Raw genomic sequence first — 17,619 nt, 5'->3', positions numbered from 1 at the left:
ATTCTTGATTGATTGATGATTTTTCTACACTGTGGCCAATAACAAGCCCATCTTCTCTCAGTATTTCTGCAAGTGTGGGATGTGTTGGTGCGTGGGCTCACTGATTACTTTGTGCTTTGCTTCATCCAAGGAAATAAAGCCATTTGTTCAGTATATGTAGAGAAGTCTTTTCCATCCTCGGTGGCCTCACCTTTCACTGAAAAAGGTGCCGGCGAGACAGTTTTCAATAGGATGGAAGCTTAGTGACTACATCAATAGCTATAAAAGAACAATAAATCAACAGCAATTGACCTGAGAGAAAAACTCAATGTGTCTCTTTATCCATGTCATAATTAGGAGTACAACAGCATCTTTCTTTAAAACACAGATTATCTAATAATCAGCTATTTGCAAAATTGTCACTTTAAAAGCATTAGATGCTGTTGCACAAAACCCTGTTAATGTCTTTGTTACCCTTAAACACATTCGGAGAAAGAAATGGGGTGTTTGGTGTGGGTGCATGCTTGAATGTAGAGTCAAATGTGGGGGGAGGTAGGTTGCTCTTGGCAGTGCTTGTTCTGGGGACCATCTGGTTGTTTGGGATTTTGGCATTCTTCACTCTCTGTCCTCTAAACCTTTAACTTGCTTTCGGAGTCTATTGTTCTTTCCAGTTCTTGTCTAGGTCACAGCTAAAACAATAAAATAAAATAAAATAAAATAAAATTATAAAAAAGTGATTTCTTAAACCCAAACTATATTTTTCTTTACTAAAGCTAACCATGTTCATTTTGTGCCTAAACCTAATCCATATGTATTAGTGCCAAATTTTACCCAAATTGCAACGTTTGTTTGAGTGTATAGGAAGAATTTGCAGTGAACCCTTTTAACCACTATAGTAGGCAGGGGTAACTTCACATTCTTTATAGTACATCTGACAGTGGCCTGTGATGGGAAGAGTGCTGTAAAGTGGCAAAAATAAAGAGCAGTAGTGTGGTAAACTTTAAACATCTTTTTAAAGCAAAACACTCCAAGAGTGATGTTCAGTGCTGTCAGAATGTCAGTCATTGAGATATTAGAGAATACTGCATCTACAGTAGGTGACGTGACACCGTCAGCTGAGAGGAAGATGCTGGACACAGACCTGCATTAAGCTCAAGGTGTTGCAACTGTACTCAGAAATATATCACTTATAAAGTTAATTTAGCTCAATAAATGAATTAATTTCCTCAAAAAAGAAATGTTTTCATTAAACATCTTTTGAGTATAATTTACTTTGATATAGTACTATAATATTTCATTTTTTTTCAAGATATATAAACATTTTAAATAGGCACAAAACTATTAGACAAAACACAAAAATATTAGACAAAGGCCATATGGTGGCTTTAAAGACTTTTTCAAATCTAACAAAACTGATGTTATGAATGGTATTTTTTTTTTTACCAGCTGTTACAGTTCCACATACAATTGCACACACATGGACACACATGGAAGGCCAAACACAAAGCATAGACTGGACCAAACACTTTCTCATCAAACATTCTCCCCCTGTCATCATAGACCCATGGGTTTCATTAGTGCCAGCTTTAAAACAACAACTCTCATTCCCACTCCCACATTCTGGTCCCAAATGCTTTCAGTGGAGAAGGAAACAACACTTGCCTGAAGGGTACATGCATATGAAATTGCACCAAAAAAAAGTGTGAATTATATTCACTGCTCTCATTTTGCTCCCAAGACTCACAGTGAATTGTGACTGACCCTAATCTTGATGTATCTTTTTTTTTTTTTTTAGCTTATTAACATGCAGAAAACTTGACCATTGATTACACTGATTTCTAGAATATATTTAGGGAAGTATATTTATGAAAATCTTTAGCGACTGAGTGAAGCCTTTGTATGCAGTGCTCAAGCAAGACAGGGACCAGTCTGGACCCTGACACCCTGTTGGCAGCAAATGATGGCTTTTGTGATTGTTTTCAGCGGTTCTGAGCATTTTGCATGTTGACTTTGCACTCAGGGCATCTCCCTTTTATCCACCTAGCATAGCTTGCATGTTTTCTGAATGCCCTGAGCACCCCAACTTGAAACCAACACAGCCTTTTTTCTGCTGTCTAATCAAATGAGAGCTGGGACTTTTAGTTTGCTTTTTCCACAACAGAGCTACTGACGCAGACAGGGAGAAAGAAAAAATACATTTCTGCCCACTGATTCAATATCACCAAAAAAAAAAAAAAAAAAAAAAAAATCACAATAAATGGAATCAGCGTCGTGACTGAAAATGCAGGGTTTTTAATTTATTTTTTACTCCGCTTATATTAAAATGACATCTTGGCAAAGTAGTGGACAGCAGCTGACTTTGTGGGTGCCTAGCAACTGTATAAGGATGCTTTCAGGGGCCTGTCTGTGGAGGTTTCTCAAATTAAAGGAAGAGCCAGAGCACTTAGTCTTTCACTGTAGATACTGTAAAGCATATCCATATTATTGTATGTGTTACCTCCTATCTTGTTGCTTTTTTTGGTTTTGTAATGATATGCTGACCAAAGATACATTTGTCATAAATTAATTAGGCTGGTTAAAGTAACCTAATAAACAAAGTTTTGTTGTGATGCAATAATTCTTATTATTAAGGCTAACACATGTAAAAAGTTTTATATATATATTGACATATCTCTATTTTGCTTATACTAAACACAGCATGCTATATGGTTTCAGCAAGCCATCAGGAGATGCAGATCTAGAGTAATCAGACAGTTTACCTTTAGATAGGGGAGGATGAGCTGGATCCAGGAATCCCAGCCCATGAGACTTGCTTATTCAGTATTCTGCCAGTGTGTGATCCTGACCTTACTGTTGCATGTCCTTGGTGCATGCAGAGCGCAGCAAATGCATTTTTGGGGGATTGCATGCTCCAGCCCATTTTAATGTTCCTTTTCATTCTCAGTACACCATCACTAAGCTCCACAGCAGGGGCTCAGAGCAACCATTTTGATTATGAGAATGATTGAATTAATGCTGCAGAAGTTGACACTTAATGGATTATGGTGGTCACAATTTTTAAAACACATGAGCCAAATCTGTGTAAAGACATCCTAAATCCCGTTGTTTGTCACACTCCTAGGGAATAAATTTCATTTTAACCTTGCTAATATAGTGCATTGTCTAAAGTATTGAGAACACAGTTTAAGTCCTACAGTACAGTATAAACAACAACCATCAGTCCAATCAGGTAGCCTATAAGGTTTAATGTATAAAGACTGCAGTATTTTCTCTAGACTGTTAATGACACATCACTATAGCATTCATATGTTATTCCTTTCAAATTGTTATTCTGTTTTTGTATTGGTGAGTTGGAAAGTAATATATTATTATAGTATTGTGTACAAGTACATTTCCAGTAAGCAACCGTATACCCTTTGGAAGTGAGTTTTTTGTTTTGTTTGTTTGTTTGTTTTTCATTGGAGATATGCCCCATAACTTACCTTAAGTTCTAGATGTGCTGTAAACACCTTCTGTCACACGGACTCACAGAACAGCATTCAGCAGGAAGGTTGATTCCCAAAAGTTGCATATTTGCAGCTACTGTTGGCAACCCAAGCTAGCGCTAACGTAAGACTGGGGTTCAGTCCTTGCTGCTTTGCTCAGCTCTCCCTTTCCCGTATAACTATCACATTACAATAAATTAAAATGCTACAAATTTTTCTAATGAAGCAGAATTTGATGCTTTTTTAAAGACTGTTCAAAAGCAAAAACTCTGCACCGCTCCCAGTGCTGTTCCATGAGCTAGTCGTGGGATGTTTCCTTTTTTAATGTAAGCAATAGTGGTTATGTACATTTTTAATTTGCTTATTGTTTTCTTAACCTTACCTTTACTTTCAACATTTAAGACTTCTCATTTATCATTGCTCTAAGTCCTGTCTTTGCTACAACAACTGTTTCTGGCAAATAAACCACAGACCTACATGTAGTTTATCTCCAACGTTGCAGAATGTTTGATGTCTTTTTATGCCCACAAACTTATTGTTTCTTGTCACTCACTTTCATTCCTGTATTCACACAGAATTGCAAAGATTAACAGAATGAACAACAAAGGCCCTTTTAAAAATCATATCTATTTCCTCTTTAATGATGAAAGGGGAGCTCTTCTCATTTATCGTTACCATACTCACTAGAGCCAAATGGAATTTGTAATGTATTAAATAAAAACAATATTGCTGTCACAAAACATTAGCTTTAGTGATCTGATTGGAAGTGCACTTTGGTTAAAATGTTATTGAGTTCATTTTCAAAAGTTATTAGATTTCATTTTCATAATATGGAGACTCTGCCTGCGTACTATCATATTTTATAGAGGCAAGAAGGAGCTTTAAAAAATGACTAAAATGCATTCTTAATTTCCATGGTTGTGTCCCCATTAATGTACTTTATTATTATATATATGTATTATAAACAGACACCTATGTAAATGTAATATGAATGTGTAAAGTCAATTTGTTTATCAGCTGTCTGAACAAGAATAATAAATTATGAGATTTAGTATTGTCACCACCTGTGACCCGGAAAAGGATAAGCAGTTAAGGTGAAGGATGGATGGGGATTAGGTCATATATAGTCATAATTTACTTAAATGTAAAGAGTCACACCTCAGAAATGATTGTTGTCAGTGTCAAATATTTCTTTAAATCTTTACTTTTTACAGTTTGTGTGGTCGTATTGCTATTTTGGCAGCATGCATCCTTGAGTGTAAATGCTCTTTCAACCTCTTTTGTGGAAAAATAAAATTGAAAGAACTCAAGTTTTGTTTTTCAGCAGGGATGGTTTCCTTCCACATGTATTTTATTCACCTACAGTAAATACAAACCTTTGGCCCTGAGAATGCAATAACACTCATATGTGTTACTGTACTGCATAGTTTACTGGAGAACTGTAAAGAATTTAATCACGAGAACCACATTGCTTTTGTAAATGATTTTTTCGGTTATTACTCTCTGTTATTCATTGTAGTCATGTAAAGCTACTTATGGGAAGCTACTTGACAGAGAACACACGGAAAGACGCAACTATAACATGGTTATATTAAACTTAGTTATTATTTATATTAAATAAAAATAAGGTAGAGATGCTCTGATTAAATGCCACAAAGGAAAATAAAGTACAGGACCAGTTCAATGACTAGAAATGCAAGAATGATGAGATGTGCAAAAAATGCAAAACATTGCTGTGGAGCAAGGAAGCTCAGCTTGTGAAGCTGTCATATGGCACTTGTTAATTCAAACATTTAGTGAAGTCCATTTGAAAATGTGTTCATTTACTTTTTGTATATATTAAAATGCATGGACAGAAGAAAGAAACATTAATCATTTGCTGCTTTTTTAAAAATGGCTTTCTACACATTTTGGGCCTTTTTGGACTAAAGTTGAATTAATCCCTTCTCCATGTTTGTCTTCAGCATAACCTGATTATGAATGAGATTCCAATTTGTTAATTCATTTTTTTGACCTTCTGGCAATGACTTGCAATTTTGGTGTAGAGGATCCCATTGTTTTCTTGCTTGGAGTTAATGAAGGCTTGTTTTTTACTCTTTTAACAGATGATTTCAATTGTAGCAAAAAGTAAATACCAGTAAAACAATTGAAAATGAACCAGTAAAAGTAAAGTTACAGTTTTTAAAGCAAATAAGTAAACAATAAAGCTATGTCTTTGCGAAAGCAAGAGTAAATGTAATTAATTACTTGTATCCTGGTGTTTTATGATGTAGAAATAGAAAATGTAAGTATCACAAATCTGTTTAAATGTCATCGATAGAAAACATGGTTTAAACAGATAGCAGTTCTTAAATTCATACTCATGGGCAATTTAGAGTCTCCACTTGTACGTTTTTAGGACTTTTGAAAAGAAATGTTGCAAATAATTAAAACAGCAGTGCTAATTATTCAAACAGTGGCACTTTCCTTTTTTCAGTTTGTGTAGCAGGGACAAAGATGATGCCCTTACATCCATCCGTACAAAGCTGTTAGACTCCACAAAAGCATGGGGATGTTCGCATAGTGTTGGGTGGTTGGCAGTGTCGCCGTTGGCCTTCACAGCTCTTTGTCAGCACAGTCTCCCAATAAAAGGTTGTCGTTCCGCTCTTCTTCTTTTCACACTATGGTGGCTGTCGCAAGTTACACATTAAATGCACCGTCCATTTAACTATGATACTGCAGGCTCTCTGGTCGATTCAATGCAAACACGCCATTGTACATTGGGGCCTTCTAGGCTCATTGCATTCTGTTGCACTCTGCAAATGTCTCCTTGTATTCAGTAATTTTATGTGGTCTTTAATAACTTGAATGTGTTTTTACCCATTAAGTTACATAACTTAACCGTTTTAACATCGGTTTTGATGTCAGAAATATTCTAACATGCTTTTTCTTTTCCTTCTGTCTCTTTTTGGGATTTTTTTGGATACAATGGACCTATGCCCTGCCTTCATTGTGACAGGTAAGTCCATCTTTTGTATTTGTTTTGACGCCTCTGTGCTTGATGAGCTCATTGTATGATATATCAGTTGACTGTCACAGTGAGAACTTTTACAAAAATTGCATCTTAAGTACTTGCTGCACCAGGGAAGGATTTTAGTACAATGATTTTGTAAACTGTGAAAACGTTCCCTTTTACTCAGTTGACACTGGGAGAATGGGGCAATTCCATTTATGCGGCAAATCTCATTGGCTACTGGAGAGATGCCAATCTGCCCTCACAGACAGTGAAGAGAGAGGGAGCATAGAGAGTGGGTAGAATAGCATTTATTCACCCTGACACTGATCAGATAAATAGGAGATGATAAATGCTGTCTATTTTTACTTCCCTTAACCTTTGCTAAATTTTTACTGCTTCTACAGTCTTGCAGTGCTGTGCCTTTAAAATGTAAGATGTAAAAGGTGTTTAGGATTCCGTTTTATCTAAGGTGAAATGGTTATGAATAATGAAACATGATTCAGCTGTCCTAATGACTTATTTAGCAATGGTAAATAAGTTGATCTGTTCTCTGTCTGCCAGAGAAGAAGTATACATTCATTGACATGGCTTTTGTTTGAACATACGTCAATGCTCAAAATACCTTTTTTGTTGTTTGGTTGAGTTCTTTGAGGTTTTTTTTGCCCACATCGGACTCTATGAATCAAAATGTTCATTAGGGAAACCTAATTTTTGTCTGTTAAATAAGCAAGAATGTCCTGCACAACAATTTAGCAGATAATTCATTTCAAAAACAACATCTGAGGCTCTTTAATGTTATTCATAAAAATTCAATATGTTGTATTTGTTTTTCACATCTTTACACCTAATCTTCATAGCATAGTCTAAAGCCACTGGGAAAAGATTAGATAAATAGACATATTCTTTGTATGGGTATTGATCTGCAGAAAATACAGCTACACAAAATATTATCCTATATTAGAATGGCATGAAGCAAAATGTGCCATTAAAATAAATTCTCCTTCTTTAAAATTATAATTTAATTGAATGACTTTTTAAATCTAAAGTTATACATCCATTTCACATCAAGCTTTATGTAGCTTGATACCTTTACTTACACTATTTAGTCACAATTGCACAATTTACAACTACACTATGATTTTCTACCCTGATTATTTTTGCCTCATTTTACCCTAATGAACACTTTTCTGCAACCCTTAGTTAAAATTTGTAATTGTTGTAAGAGAAAGTTATCAAAGGTGGGTTACTGTAACCTTCCTTGTGTACTGTTCCATTATTTAAAGTAGAGGATTCATGTTCTCCTATGCACACACAGTACACAATCAGCTGCAGAAATCTCAACCATATGTTTATATTGATTTTTTTTTTCATTGTGTGGGTGGTGGAATATTTGTTTTAGACATAGAAATTGAATCTAACGGCACCATTTACAACTTTTGAGAAACAAGGTTTAGGATTGAATTAAAATCAAATGATATAACAACACACATGACCCGCATTATCCGACATGTTAAAATTTGAGTCTTCATTAGTTAAGATTTATTTGTGCATTCCATCTATTGCAACACATCTTTCTGTAAACATATGAAAAGCAATGATGAATTAATCGAAAAGCCTTCCTGTAGACCTGGATAAAGCTTTGTTCTTCAGTCAAAGTAATATTAGGCGCTGACCCACATCTGCTCTTATACAGGTTACACCGAGCCCCAGATGCAGGCCCAGCTGTTACATGTATTATGTCACTGACTGACCCTGATTGTTTTTTTTAAATGCAAAACAATAACATGGTCTTGTCTATCCTAGCCATTTCAAATAAGTTCAATACAAATTGCAATATGTGTATAGTGCACATACCATCACATTATTATTATAATTATAATTATTATTATTATTATTACTACTACTACTAATAATAATAATAACTTATGTAGCAGCCCGGCCACCCCTCTCTTACTAGTTTCACCTCTGTCAGCAGTCAATGCTGTTCCGTCATCATTATTAATTTTCTGTTGCTTAAGTGCAGTGCATGTAAATGAAGCAGTGGGCGAAGAGAGCTATAGGCTCCCCGAGTAATAAATGCAATTATATTGTCCTGTAGGATTTGTGGCTCTTTTACTAAAGTTACTATTTTGACAGTTTGTTCCACTCTAAACTGTGATGGTGTACAAGCAATTTGTACATTTTCACAGGTTTTATATCAAAATGTCTTATTTGTTGTATTGCACATAAATTAGTGTAATTTCTATGTGCTGCCCTCTTTCTCTTAATCCTTAATTTGTACACGCACATTGTGTAAAGACCAGGATTTTGTCAGTGCCATAATATTTCATACAAAAATAACAGCAGCAGCGATGGTCTAGAGAAAGAGAATTGAATATATAATGAGAGAGAAAATGGTCTGTCAGAGGTTTTAGATTCAAAGATAATGTTGAAGATGATTAGAATATCGATCCCGATAACCCACCTGTTTCAAAAGAAGCAGTGGAAAGCCACCCACACATTGTCATTAGTCATCACCAGCTCCTTGCAGCCAACTGCAGAACATGCTCCCACCCATGATTTAGCTCTCCATCCAGTTATGAGTTGGTGTTAAGTGTTTATTATACAGTCCCAGTGAGATGGCAGAATGTTGCCCGATCGATACCCCTCACAGGAAGTCAGGTTAATTAATTTTTTTAAGGATCTGTTTGTGTCTCTCTGGGTTGTGACGCAAGCTATTTCCCAAAGATCTGCAGGATGATGTTTTGTTAACAACACACAACATAGCACAGGCAAAAGCATTTCACATGTAGACTGGTATAAACATGCATACGCCATGTTTGTACACTGTATTCTCTTGATATATCTTTGTTTTTATTTTGTAACAAATTTGTCCAATTGTCCCTGAAGTTGCTGAAGAATCAAGACTTTAGCAAGGCTAGTTGTAAGTCTCTGCTAAATGATAGTGAATCTACGTAGCATTTATTGAGATCTCCGCTATCGTTTACATGCAGAGTGTCATTTATGTCTGCAGGGTCTCTTTACTATTAATGTGTGTTGACCCTCACCTGTTCAACACATGCAGAATGCTCCCAGTTTTTGTAGACCACATCCTCAACCACCTCCATTTTCACATTTCAGGTAAAACTTTTACTCTGTGTGTCAGAGAATCCACTGTCATATCCATCATTCCTGTGTAACTTTTTATGTCACGGCTGCACTCTTGACCATATAGTCTGATATTCACAGACATAGCTGCATGTGTAATTACCACGTGCTTAATTTTGCACACAAGACAATAGCTTCAGACCTATTAGCATGCACATTGTACATATGATCTCTGCACATCATTAGAGTGGAAACCAGCTGCAGCTCTGCAAAGTACAATGCAAATCCCTTTTTTGTTGTTGACTAACTTTTCTTAAAAGAACAAAAATTTCACATTTGACTTGCTTTTCATGTGACTTGTGTAAGAAAGTCACCATGTCACAACACTCACCACTGTTCCAGTCGATCGCAGATTTATATATTAACAACAGCTAGCATTTTCCATTAGGAGATGTCTAAAGGACAAAGTATTACAAGACATTTAAATAATTTATTGAACGGATTATGTTTTTTGTTTGAGTTCTTTCAAACGCTGCCGTTGTCCTCATCTAACTTGTGATCATTTCAGGAAGCTTTAGTTTATATGTTAAAAAAGGTGTTGCCTAAAGGTTCCTTAATGTTGTCCTTGTTTATTTTGTATGACATGTGAGGAAGAGGTGAATGCATTTGGTATATCACTACAATCATTTTTGGTCACCACTCACCTGCACTGACCATCAATAATCAGGGCAGTCATAATGGATGCTGTCTAAAAGCACATAACTCCCCTCAGGAAATCATCATCTTAGATTTAGGTTAAGTCGACATTTGATCTGTTGTCACTTAGATTCATTTCTCTACATTGTGCCTTACAAACACAGAAAAACTGAAGGAGAGGGAGAGAGAGAAGGTAAAGGTGAGAATGGATAAAGATAAGTCTAAAGTTGTTAAATGTCAGCCCTCAGGACTCAAAGCTTTTAAAATATTTAGAGCTGTTCTCCATCACCTTTTGCCCTGGTTGCTTGTTTAAGAAAAGAGTGAAATGAAATCAATAGTGATGCCATTGCTGGCCGTTATGCCAGGCATCATTCAATATTTATACAAATGAAGCTTCAAAACTGCAAATTTCCCCTTCAGATGCATGTTTTGGGGGCTGTGAAGGACTCGAAGGGACTGACAATTTCAGCCATAATGTGAAGATAAAGAGAGTAAAATAAATTCTTGTCCCCATGACGATGTTTTGCTGTACATACTGCAGTCATTTGCATACACATGATATGACAGGTTATGATAAACAGCTATGTGGAGTCTTAAAGTGGGGCGCCCTTGGTACCATAAATAAGAAATGGATCATAAATCCCATATGGCAACTTCAGGCCATTATCACTCTCTAAGAGATGTCCTCTAACAAGTAACCACAAAGTGTAGAAAGCACAGGGTTTTTTTTTCAACCTCAGCATTACATGCAGTGCAGATTATTTATCTAGATAAGATAATCAACTGGTTAAACCATAATTGTAATGTCTTCCTTAGACCTTGGTTTTGACTCAATGACCTATACAGGAGCTATTTATTGTCAAAGATAAGTAAAGTCAGTTTTAAATGAAACCATATATAAAGACATACACTCTCAATACAGTTATTAGCAGAAACCCATACAAATATATACCCCCTGGTAATAGTTTTGGTAACTGATTGATGAACTCCATGTTGAAAAATGTAATGGTATTTAAAAGAAATGCTTTCATTCTTTAAAATTATAGTTCTTCGGCGCACAGTATAAACACTCATGGCCACTTTCTTGGGTACATCTGTTTGGCGTCTCAATAATGTAGATATCTAATTAGTCAATAGCACGGCAGCAACTCAGTGAAATTAGGCATGTAATCATGTTTAAGACAATCTGCTGTAGTACAAAGGAGTATTGGAATAGAGAAGATTTGTTTACATTTTAAACATGGTATGGTTGTGGGTGCCAGTAGGTCATCTTTAGGGTTCACAGAGTAGGGCTGAAATAGAGAATGTATCTAGTGAGCGGAGGAAAATGCCTTGTTGATGCCAGAGGTCAAAGGAGCATAGCAAGAAAGGTCCGACCTAATAGAAAGGCAACAGTAACTCAGTTAACCACTTGTTACTCCAGAGCTCTGCAGGAAATAATCTGTAAATGCATAACATTAGAGCCTTCAAGCAGATGGGCTGTGGCAGCAGAAGATCACACCAGGTGCCACTCGTGTCAGCTAAGAACAGGTAACTGAGGCTGCAATTTGCAATGGCTCCTCTGAATTCCACAATACGTAATTGTAAAATCATTGCCTGGTCTTATTAGTCTGATGGTAGGTAGGATCAGAATTCAGCCTAAAAAGCATGAAAGCATGAATCCATCCTGCCTTGTATCAACAGTTCAGGCTGGTGGTGGCTGATGCCACAGGCTACCTGAGTATTATTGCTGACCATGTCCATTGCTTTACGAGCACAACGTAGCCAAATTCTTGCTACTTCCAGCAGGATAGAGCCCATGCTACGATGATGAGTGTATTCAAATTGCCTCCACATTAACCATCTCTCAATCCAAAAGAGCACCTTTGGGATGTTTTGGAACAAGAAATTTATATCATGGATTTGCAGCCAACAAATCGTCAGAAGCTGTGCGATGTTACCATGTCAATATGGAATGTTTCCAGCACCATGTTGACTCTATGGCACAAAGAATTAGGGCCAGTTTTGAAAGGAATAGGGGGTCCAATAATAGAAAGGTGTAGCTAATAAAGTAGCTGGTGAGTTTACACTGCAACATTAAATCTATGTTTACTATTTTTGCATTAATTAAATAGAATTAAATCCCCCCCTTAATTTAGTGCTCTCAGGTGCAAAATACTGAATTCCCAACATCTCCTTCACATTAATATGGATGATTAGTATGTGATGAGATTTTACCTGAGAGAAATCCTTTGTGCTGTGGGAGGAAAAGAAGGTAATTTATTATGTATGTACAGCAGTTCACTTTGTCAGTCCCTCCAGGAATCGCTAATATTGTGATTACAAGAATCAACACAGATTTAATCAATAATTTTGTAAAACATTTGCCCATTTTTCTCATCACTGCTATTGTCAGTAAAAAGAAAAAAAAAGATAATTTCACGATGATTTATAATTACCTCAGTTCAAATAAATTAATTCTCAAACCCAGTAAAACAGTTTTTCCAGAGACATTAGTGACTTAAGAATCTCAAATCCTCTGCATTTCTTTGCAGGTAAAGGCTACTCTGAGCCTCTAAAGTGCACCAATTTAATACTAAACAATCTATAACCCCTCATGAACCAAACAATTTGTAGCGTTTTTTCTGACCCAGTTCAAAGAACACCACCACAAAAGATGTACTCACAATGTTATTGATAATTTTATCAATAACTGACTATGTAATGATGGTCTATGAGTTCTTGAAACACTTTTATTCCTGCAGATTTACAGCTTGTAAAGATTATTTTAAAACACAAGAAATATGCAAATTGATGCTTTTTTTTTTTTTTTATGAAAGCCACTGCAAATTCATTATATTGACGTCCCTGCTGTGGAAATTGGCAGAATATGGTGCACAATATATAAAATGCAGCCACAGTGTGAGAATGTGCACACTAGAGAGCAGTCTGTTCCCTCTATCTGACATCGTTGTGATCAACCACCTCCCTCTCACAGTCCCCCCCACTCCTTCTCACACAACATATTGTTCATGTCAAAGAACCCAGGAACCAAAACATCTCTCACTGCACTAATTAACACAATGAACACCAGAGGAAGAAGGAAATATATACACCTCAAAATGGCCTTGTATTCAACAAACATTTTACATCACATGAAAACACAATGAAGAATACTGTATGTGCAAATCTTTCTGTAAGCTGGTGGTGATTCTCATACTATGTTATTTGGATTTGGATTTGGGTAAGCAATGTTCAAATGATTGTTGACTTATGCGTGCTTGATTCACTGAAAAGAGGCATTGATCTTCTGTGAAAGCCAAAGAGTGAGAAGCAATGAGAGGCTAAGCTTTAGATTTTTGACACTTTGCTTTCTTTACTTGAATGGTACAGTGATAGTGATATAATAATATGTAAATATGCTAACTGGCCAAAATGTAATGGATCATTTGAGTCTAGTCATAGATGGGCAATGGGAAGAGGAAAAGAGACTACACTGATAGCGAACCAACTTAACTTATGTGTAATAAAACACAAATATGAGAATTAAAGCAGAGAAGAGCTTTAAAATCGAGACCATGGATTTTACATTGGAGACGAGATGCATATATCCCACTGCCCCTTTCACTTGTTTGTGTTTAATTTTATGTTTCATTTATTTAATTTTATTTTTGGTTCAATACACTGCAGAGACATGGCTCTCCAGTTCTTGAGCGCAAAGGCTGCATCTATTGTCATTCATCTTCTCTGACAGGCTTCCCACATACAAATGAGTTTACTGTGAATAGCAATTCATTTATTTAAACATTTTTTTACTTTTTGTATTTTACAAAAGAAATAGATTATCTTTTAGCATTTTTTTGTCCACACTTGCACTTCTTTTAACATATTTTACACAGACCTTTATTTTTACATTTTTAAACCAACTTAAACATGTGTTTTAATATTTTAAATGCTTGTCAAATGTTGTTTTACCATAATACAAATGTTTTTTTCCTTTATTTTCTTGTGTGTCCCCAGTTTATTTTAAAGAACCAATATATGTCCTGAAGTAGAAAGACACATTAAAGCTAAATTATCCATCCATGAGAGAAAAGCCTCTGTGCCCACAATGTATTCCTCTGTGTTTCTGTAGAAGATCAACAGGTCCAAGTGTCAGGTGCCCATTATGCCTTGTGGCCTCAAATCAGCACTAGATTGCAGTAGCAATAAATCCACCAAGAAGTAGTTGGCCACATAAAGCACACATCTTCTAAATCACAGTGAAACGCTGTGTAAAAAGTGCCCAAAAGATGTCTTTACTCCTTCTGTCCCCCAATATCCTTCTCTCTAGTGTATCCAAAAAAGGGATTTATTGTATATCCAGAAAATCACAGGTAAAGACGTACTGAGAAAACAGTCACACCTCACATTCTCGAGAAGGTTGCTGTTGGCAGGTGCAAGAGCCATATTCATTGATGATTACTAGAGCTCCCTCAATGTGGTTAGGTTTATAGTCGACATAGTACTCCGGAGTTGAAATTGCAGCCATCTGCTGCATGCTTTGCTTTTGCTTCTGCTTACGGCGCTGACTGCTGAAACACTGCCTCAGTTGTCTTATTCCGGCTGGAAAGCACTTCCATGCCACATACAGCATGAGCACTATGATGAGGAAGGAAAATATGAGTGCCATGGTTCCTGTCACCACCTTGTGAATCTGCAGGGTGCTCTCCAGGTCATCATGGCCCACTGAGACAGTGAAAGAACTTGTGACCACCTCGCTACCCTCACCCTCATAAGGGTTGGGAGTAAATGGACCCAGGAACACAGAGCCACCCTGGGCCAGATCCCTTGTAGAAGCATACAGGCCTGCTGTAGTTACCTCCAGTGGGGGATCCTCACATAGCTGAAAGGCATAAACTGCATCGAGGACATCCTCACCCTGTGCAGTGTCAGGGCTTGAACACAATAAGGAATTTTCACGCTGGCCTCGGAAGGCACTCAGCCAAGATGCCAAGGCACACACATTGCGACTGCACTCCCAGTCATTCCCTGCCAAGGTAATGCTGTCCAGAGATGACCAAGAATCCAGGATGCGCTGGTCCAAAGAGGTTAAACGATTGGAGTCTAGCATTAGCACCTTGAGGTTTGGTGCACTCTCAAAGACATGTGGCTCAATGTACTCGATTTCATTAGATGAGAGGTCAATCTTCTCTAAAAAATGCCATGTCCAATTCAGGGTATTGACAACAATAGTGGCACGATTGTTGTGCATGTACAGAGTACGTAAAGAGATGAGGCGGGGGAAGTGGGCTAGGTTGACTTTAACCAGCTCATTGTGCTCAAGATGCAACTCAGTCAACTTGAAGAGCCCAGCAAATGAGTTTCGTGCCAGGCTCTGCAGTTGGTTGTATCCCAGGTCGAGAAAATGCATGCTCCGGCAGTCTTGAAAAATCCGCACTGGCACAAATTTTAGAGCATTATAGCGCAAATGCAAATTGGTGAGCTTTCTAAGGCCGTGGAACAGGTTGGGCTCTAGTGCCTGCAGCCTGTTGTATGAGAGGTCCAAGATACGCAGGTTTGGGAGGGGCCTAAAGGTGCCATTTGGCAAATTCTCAATCCGGTTGCTGCTCAGATCTAATTCCTTGACTCGTCTTAGCCTGTCAAATGCCCCCTCCTCTACAATGTCAATGTTGTTGTGATCTAAGTAGAGCCAGGTGAGCTGCGACAGACCAGCCAGTTGGCCTTCACGCAGCTCAGTCAAGTTGTTCTCTCTCATGGACAGGCCCATTGCACTGCTCAGGTTGCGGGGAATATCTGTAAGGTTGAGCCCCTCGCAGTACAGCAGCTTGCTGTCGCAGCGGCACAGCCTTGGACAAACCCCCTCTACTAAGGGAATCGTTCTTAGAAAAATGCCCAATGAACACAGTATCAACCCAGGGGGCTTCTTCAGTGGCCACTTTAAGTACAGTCCAATTAGAAGGAAATCCATTAGCATAAATATCCAGGGATATCACTGAGAAAATGTCCATTGAACCACTCTGGATGTTGTTTTTGCACCTATCACAATATATTCATCACATCATATTTAATGATTTATTTCTCAGTTTAGGTTTGTTTCCGAATTTTAGCTGTAGACGATGATATATCTTTTATTTAGTCAGCCAAGGGAATCCTTGTCGAAAATGTAAAGGATAAATGGCAAGTTTTTCTGCTTATGTTAGATATCAAGCAGTGGGTGGAGAGTAGAGGGGATGGACAAAAAATGTAACTGTTCTGACGGATCAATCTTATTTGAAAAGATTCCTACTCACCCCTATCCAAAAGCTGACAATCTCCATTCAGCGACTCGCTTTGTGCCCCAACACTAATTATGTGCGAATCTAAAAAAGACCCCACTGTGGTACAAATTCTCCCCCCCTTCTCTCTTTTCAGTGGACACCAGATCCTTGGCAGGCTTACAATGTCTTAGTTCTCCTCAAGTGAAAGAGCCAGAAAGAGAAGGAATCCAAGTAGCTTTCAGCGAGATGGTAGGAAGTGCAAGTTCCCCTGTCTGCATGCATGAGCTCTGTCTCCTTTGCTTCTCCGCAGTCCTCTGCTGCAATGATCAGAGGGGAGAAGAGACAACCAGAGAAAGGAAAAAAAAAAAAGACCAAGGAAAAATATTTTTGAATATCTGTCTTGCTCTTTTCTCCTCCCCTCCCAGCTTAAGTTTCAGCAGATCTGTCAGCACATATTATCGTCCATCTCTGGAAGCAATCACTGACTTGTAAGGTTTAAATCCACTCAAGCGGGTAATCATGCTTTCAGTGACGGAAGCAAGGGGGGAAAAAGGATTTAAAGAGGTGAACCCTTTTCACTGTTTTCTTGTGTAACAGTATTCCTTGTCATCTCTGTGGCTCATCTCGGTTAAGAAGCCGCTCGCATCCCCTGTGGCTTGCAGGTTCCGTTCACTCCCTTGCTCTCCGGGTGTTTTCTCAGCCAGCTGGAAGAGGCTGCTGAAGGCTGGTGCTGGTAGGCAGGCAGGGGCGGTAAATGTGGGAAGCAAAGGAGCGCACAATCCCTTGCAGCAGACCAGTATACTGACAGCGCATGCAGAAACACCTTCTGTTCACTGAGTGTCGTAAGCCACTCACAATTCAGAGTGCTTGCTCTCTTTCCCTCACTCACTTGCTCTCTTTCTCTTGATCACTCTCTCACTTTTTCATGTTGCTTCCCTCCTCTTCCTCTCTCTTCCCTCCCCGCTTTTCTCTTGCTGTGTTTTTCTCTGTGCCTAAGACATTTACATATTCAGAATGGGCTGGGCTTAAACCAGGAGCTTAAATGACCCCTCCCAAACCACCCCCAATGACCCCCTCCCCCTTCCCCTTCACTCTCTATCCCTTCTTCCCTCTCTCCCTCCCTCTCTCACTGTAATGA

At 37.9% G+C, this 17,619-nt stretch overlaps 2 protein-coding genes across 3 annotated transcripts in view; one reads left to right on the top strand and one right to left on the bottom strand.

Moving 5' to 3' along the window:
* The window catches only part of ctnna2 (catenin (cadherin-associated protein), alpha 2), a 263,039-nt gene that overhangs the window by 145,363 nt on the left and 100,057 nt on the right, over window positions 1-17,619 (top strand). The window lies entirely within an intron of this gene.
* Window positions 13,329-17,431, bottom strand: lrrtm1 (leucine rich repeat transmembrane neuronal 1). The gene has a single exon (XM_067499185.1). It carries the CDS (start codon window positions 16,196-16,198, stop codon window positions 14,621-14,623), a length of 1,578 nt encoding a protein of 525 aa, XP_067355286.1. The 5' UTR covers window positions 16,199-17,431; the 3' UTR covers window positions 13,329-14,620.

The sequence above is a fragment of the Channa argus genome, chromosome 3, assembly GCF_033026475.1.
Source record: "Channa argus isolate prfri chromosome 3, Channa argus male v1.0, whole genome shotgun sequence".
NCBI classification, from domain to species: Eukaryota; Metazoa; Chordata; class Actinopteri; order Anabantiformes; family Channidae; genus Channa; species Channa argus.
Note: the sequence above shows the minus strand (reverse complement) of the source record. Positions and strands in the feature narration are given on the sequence as shown.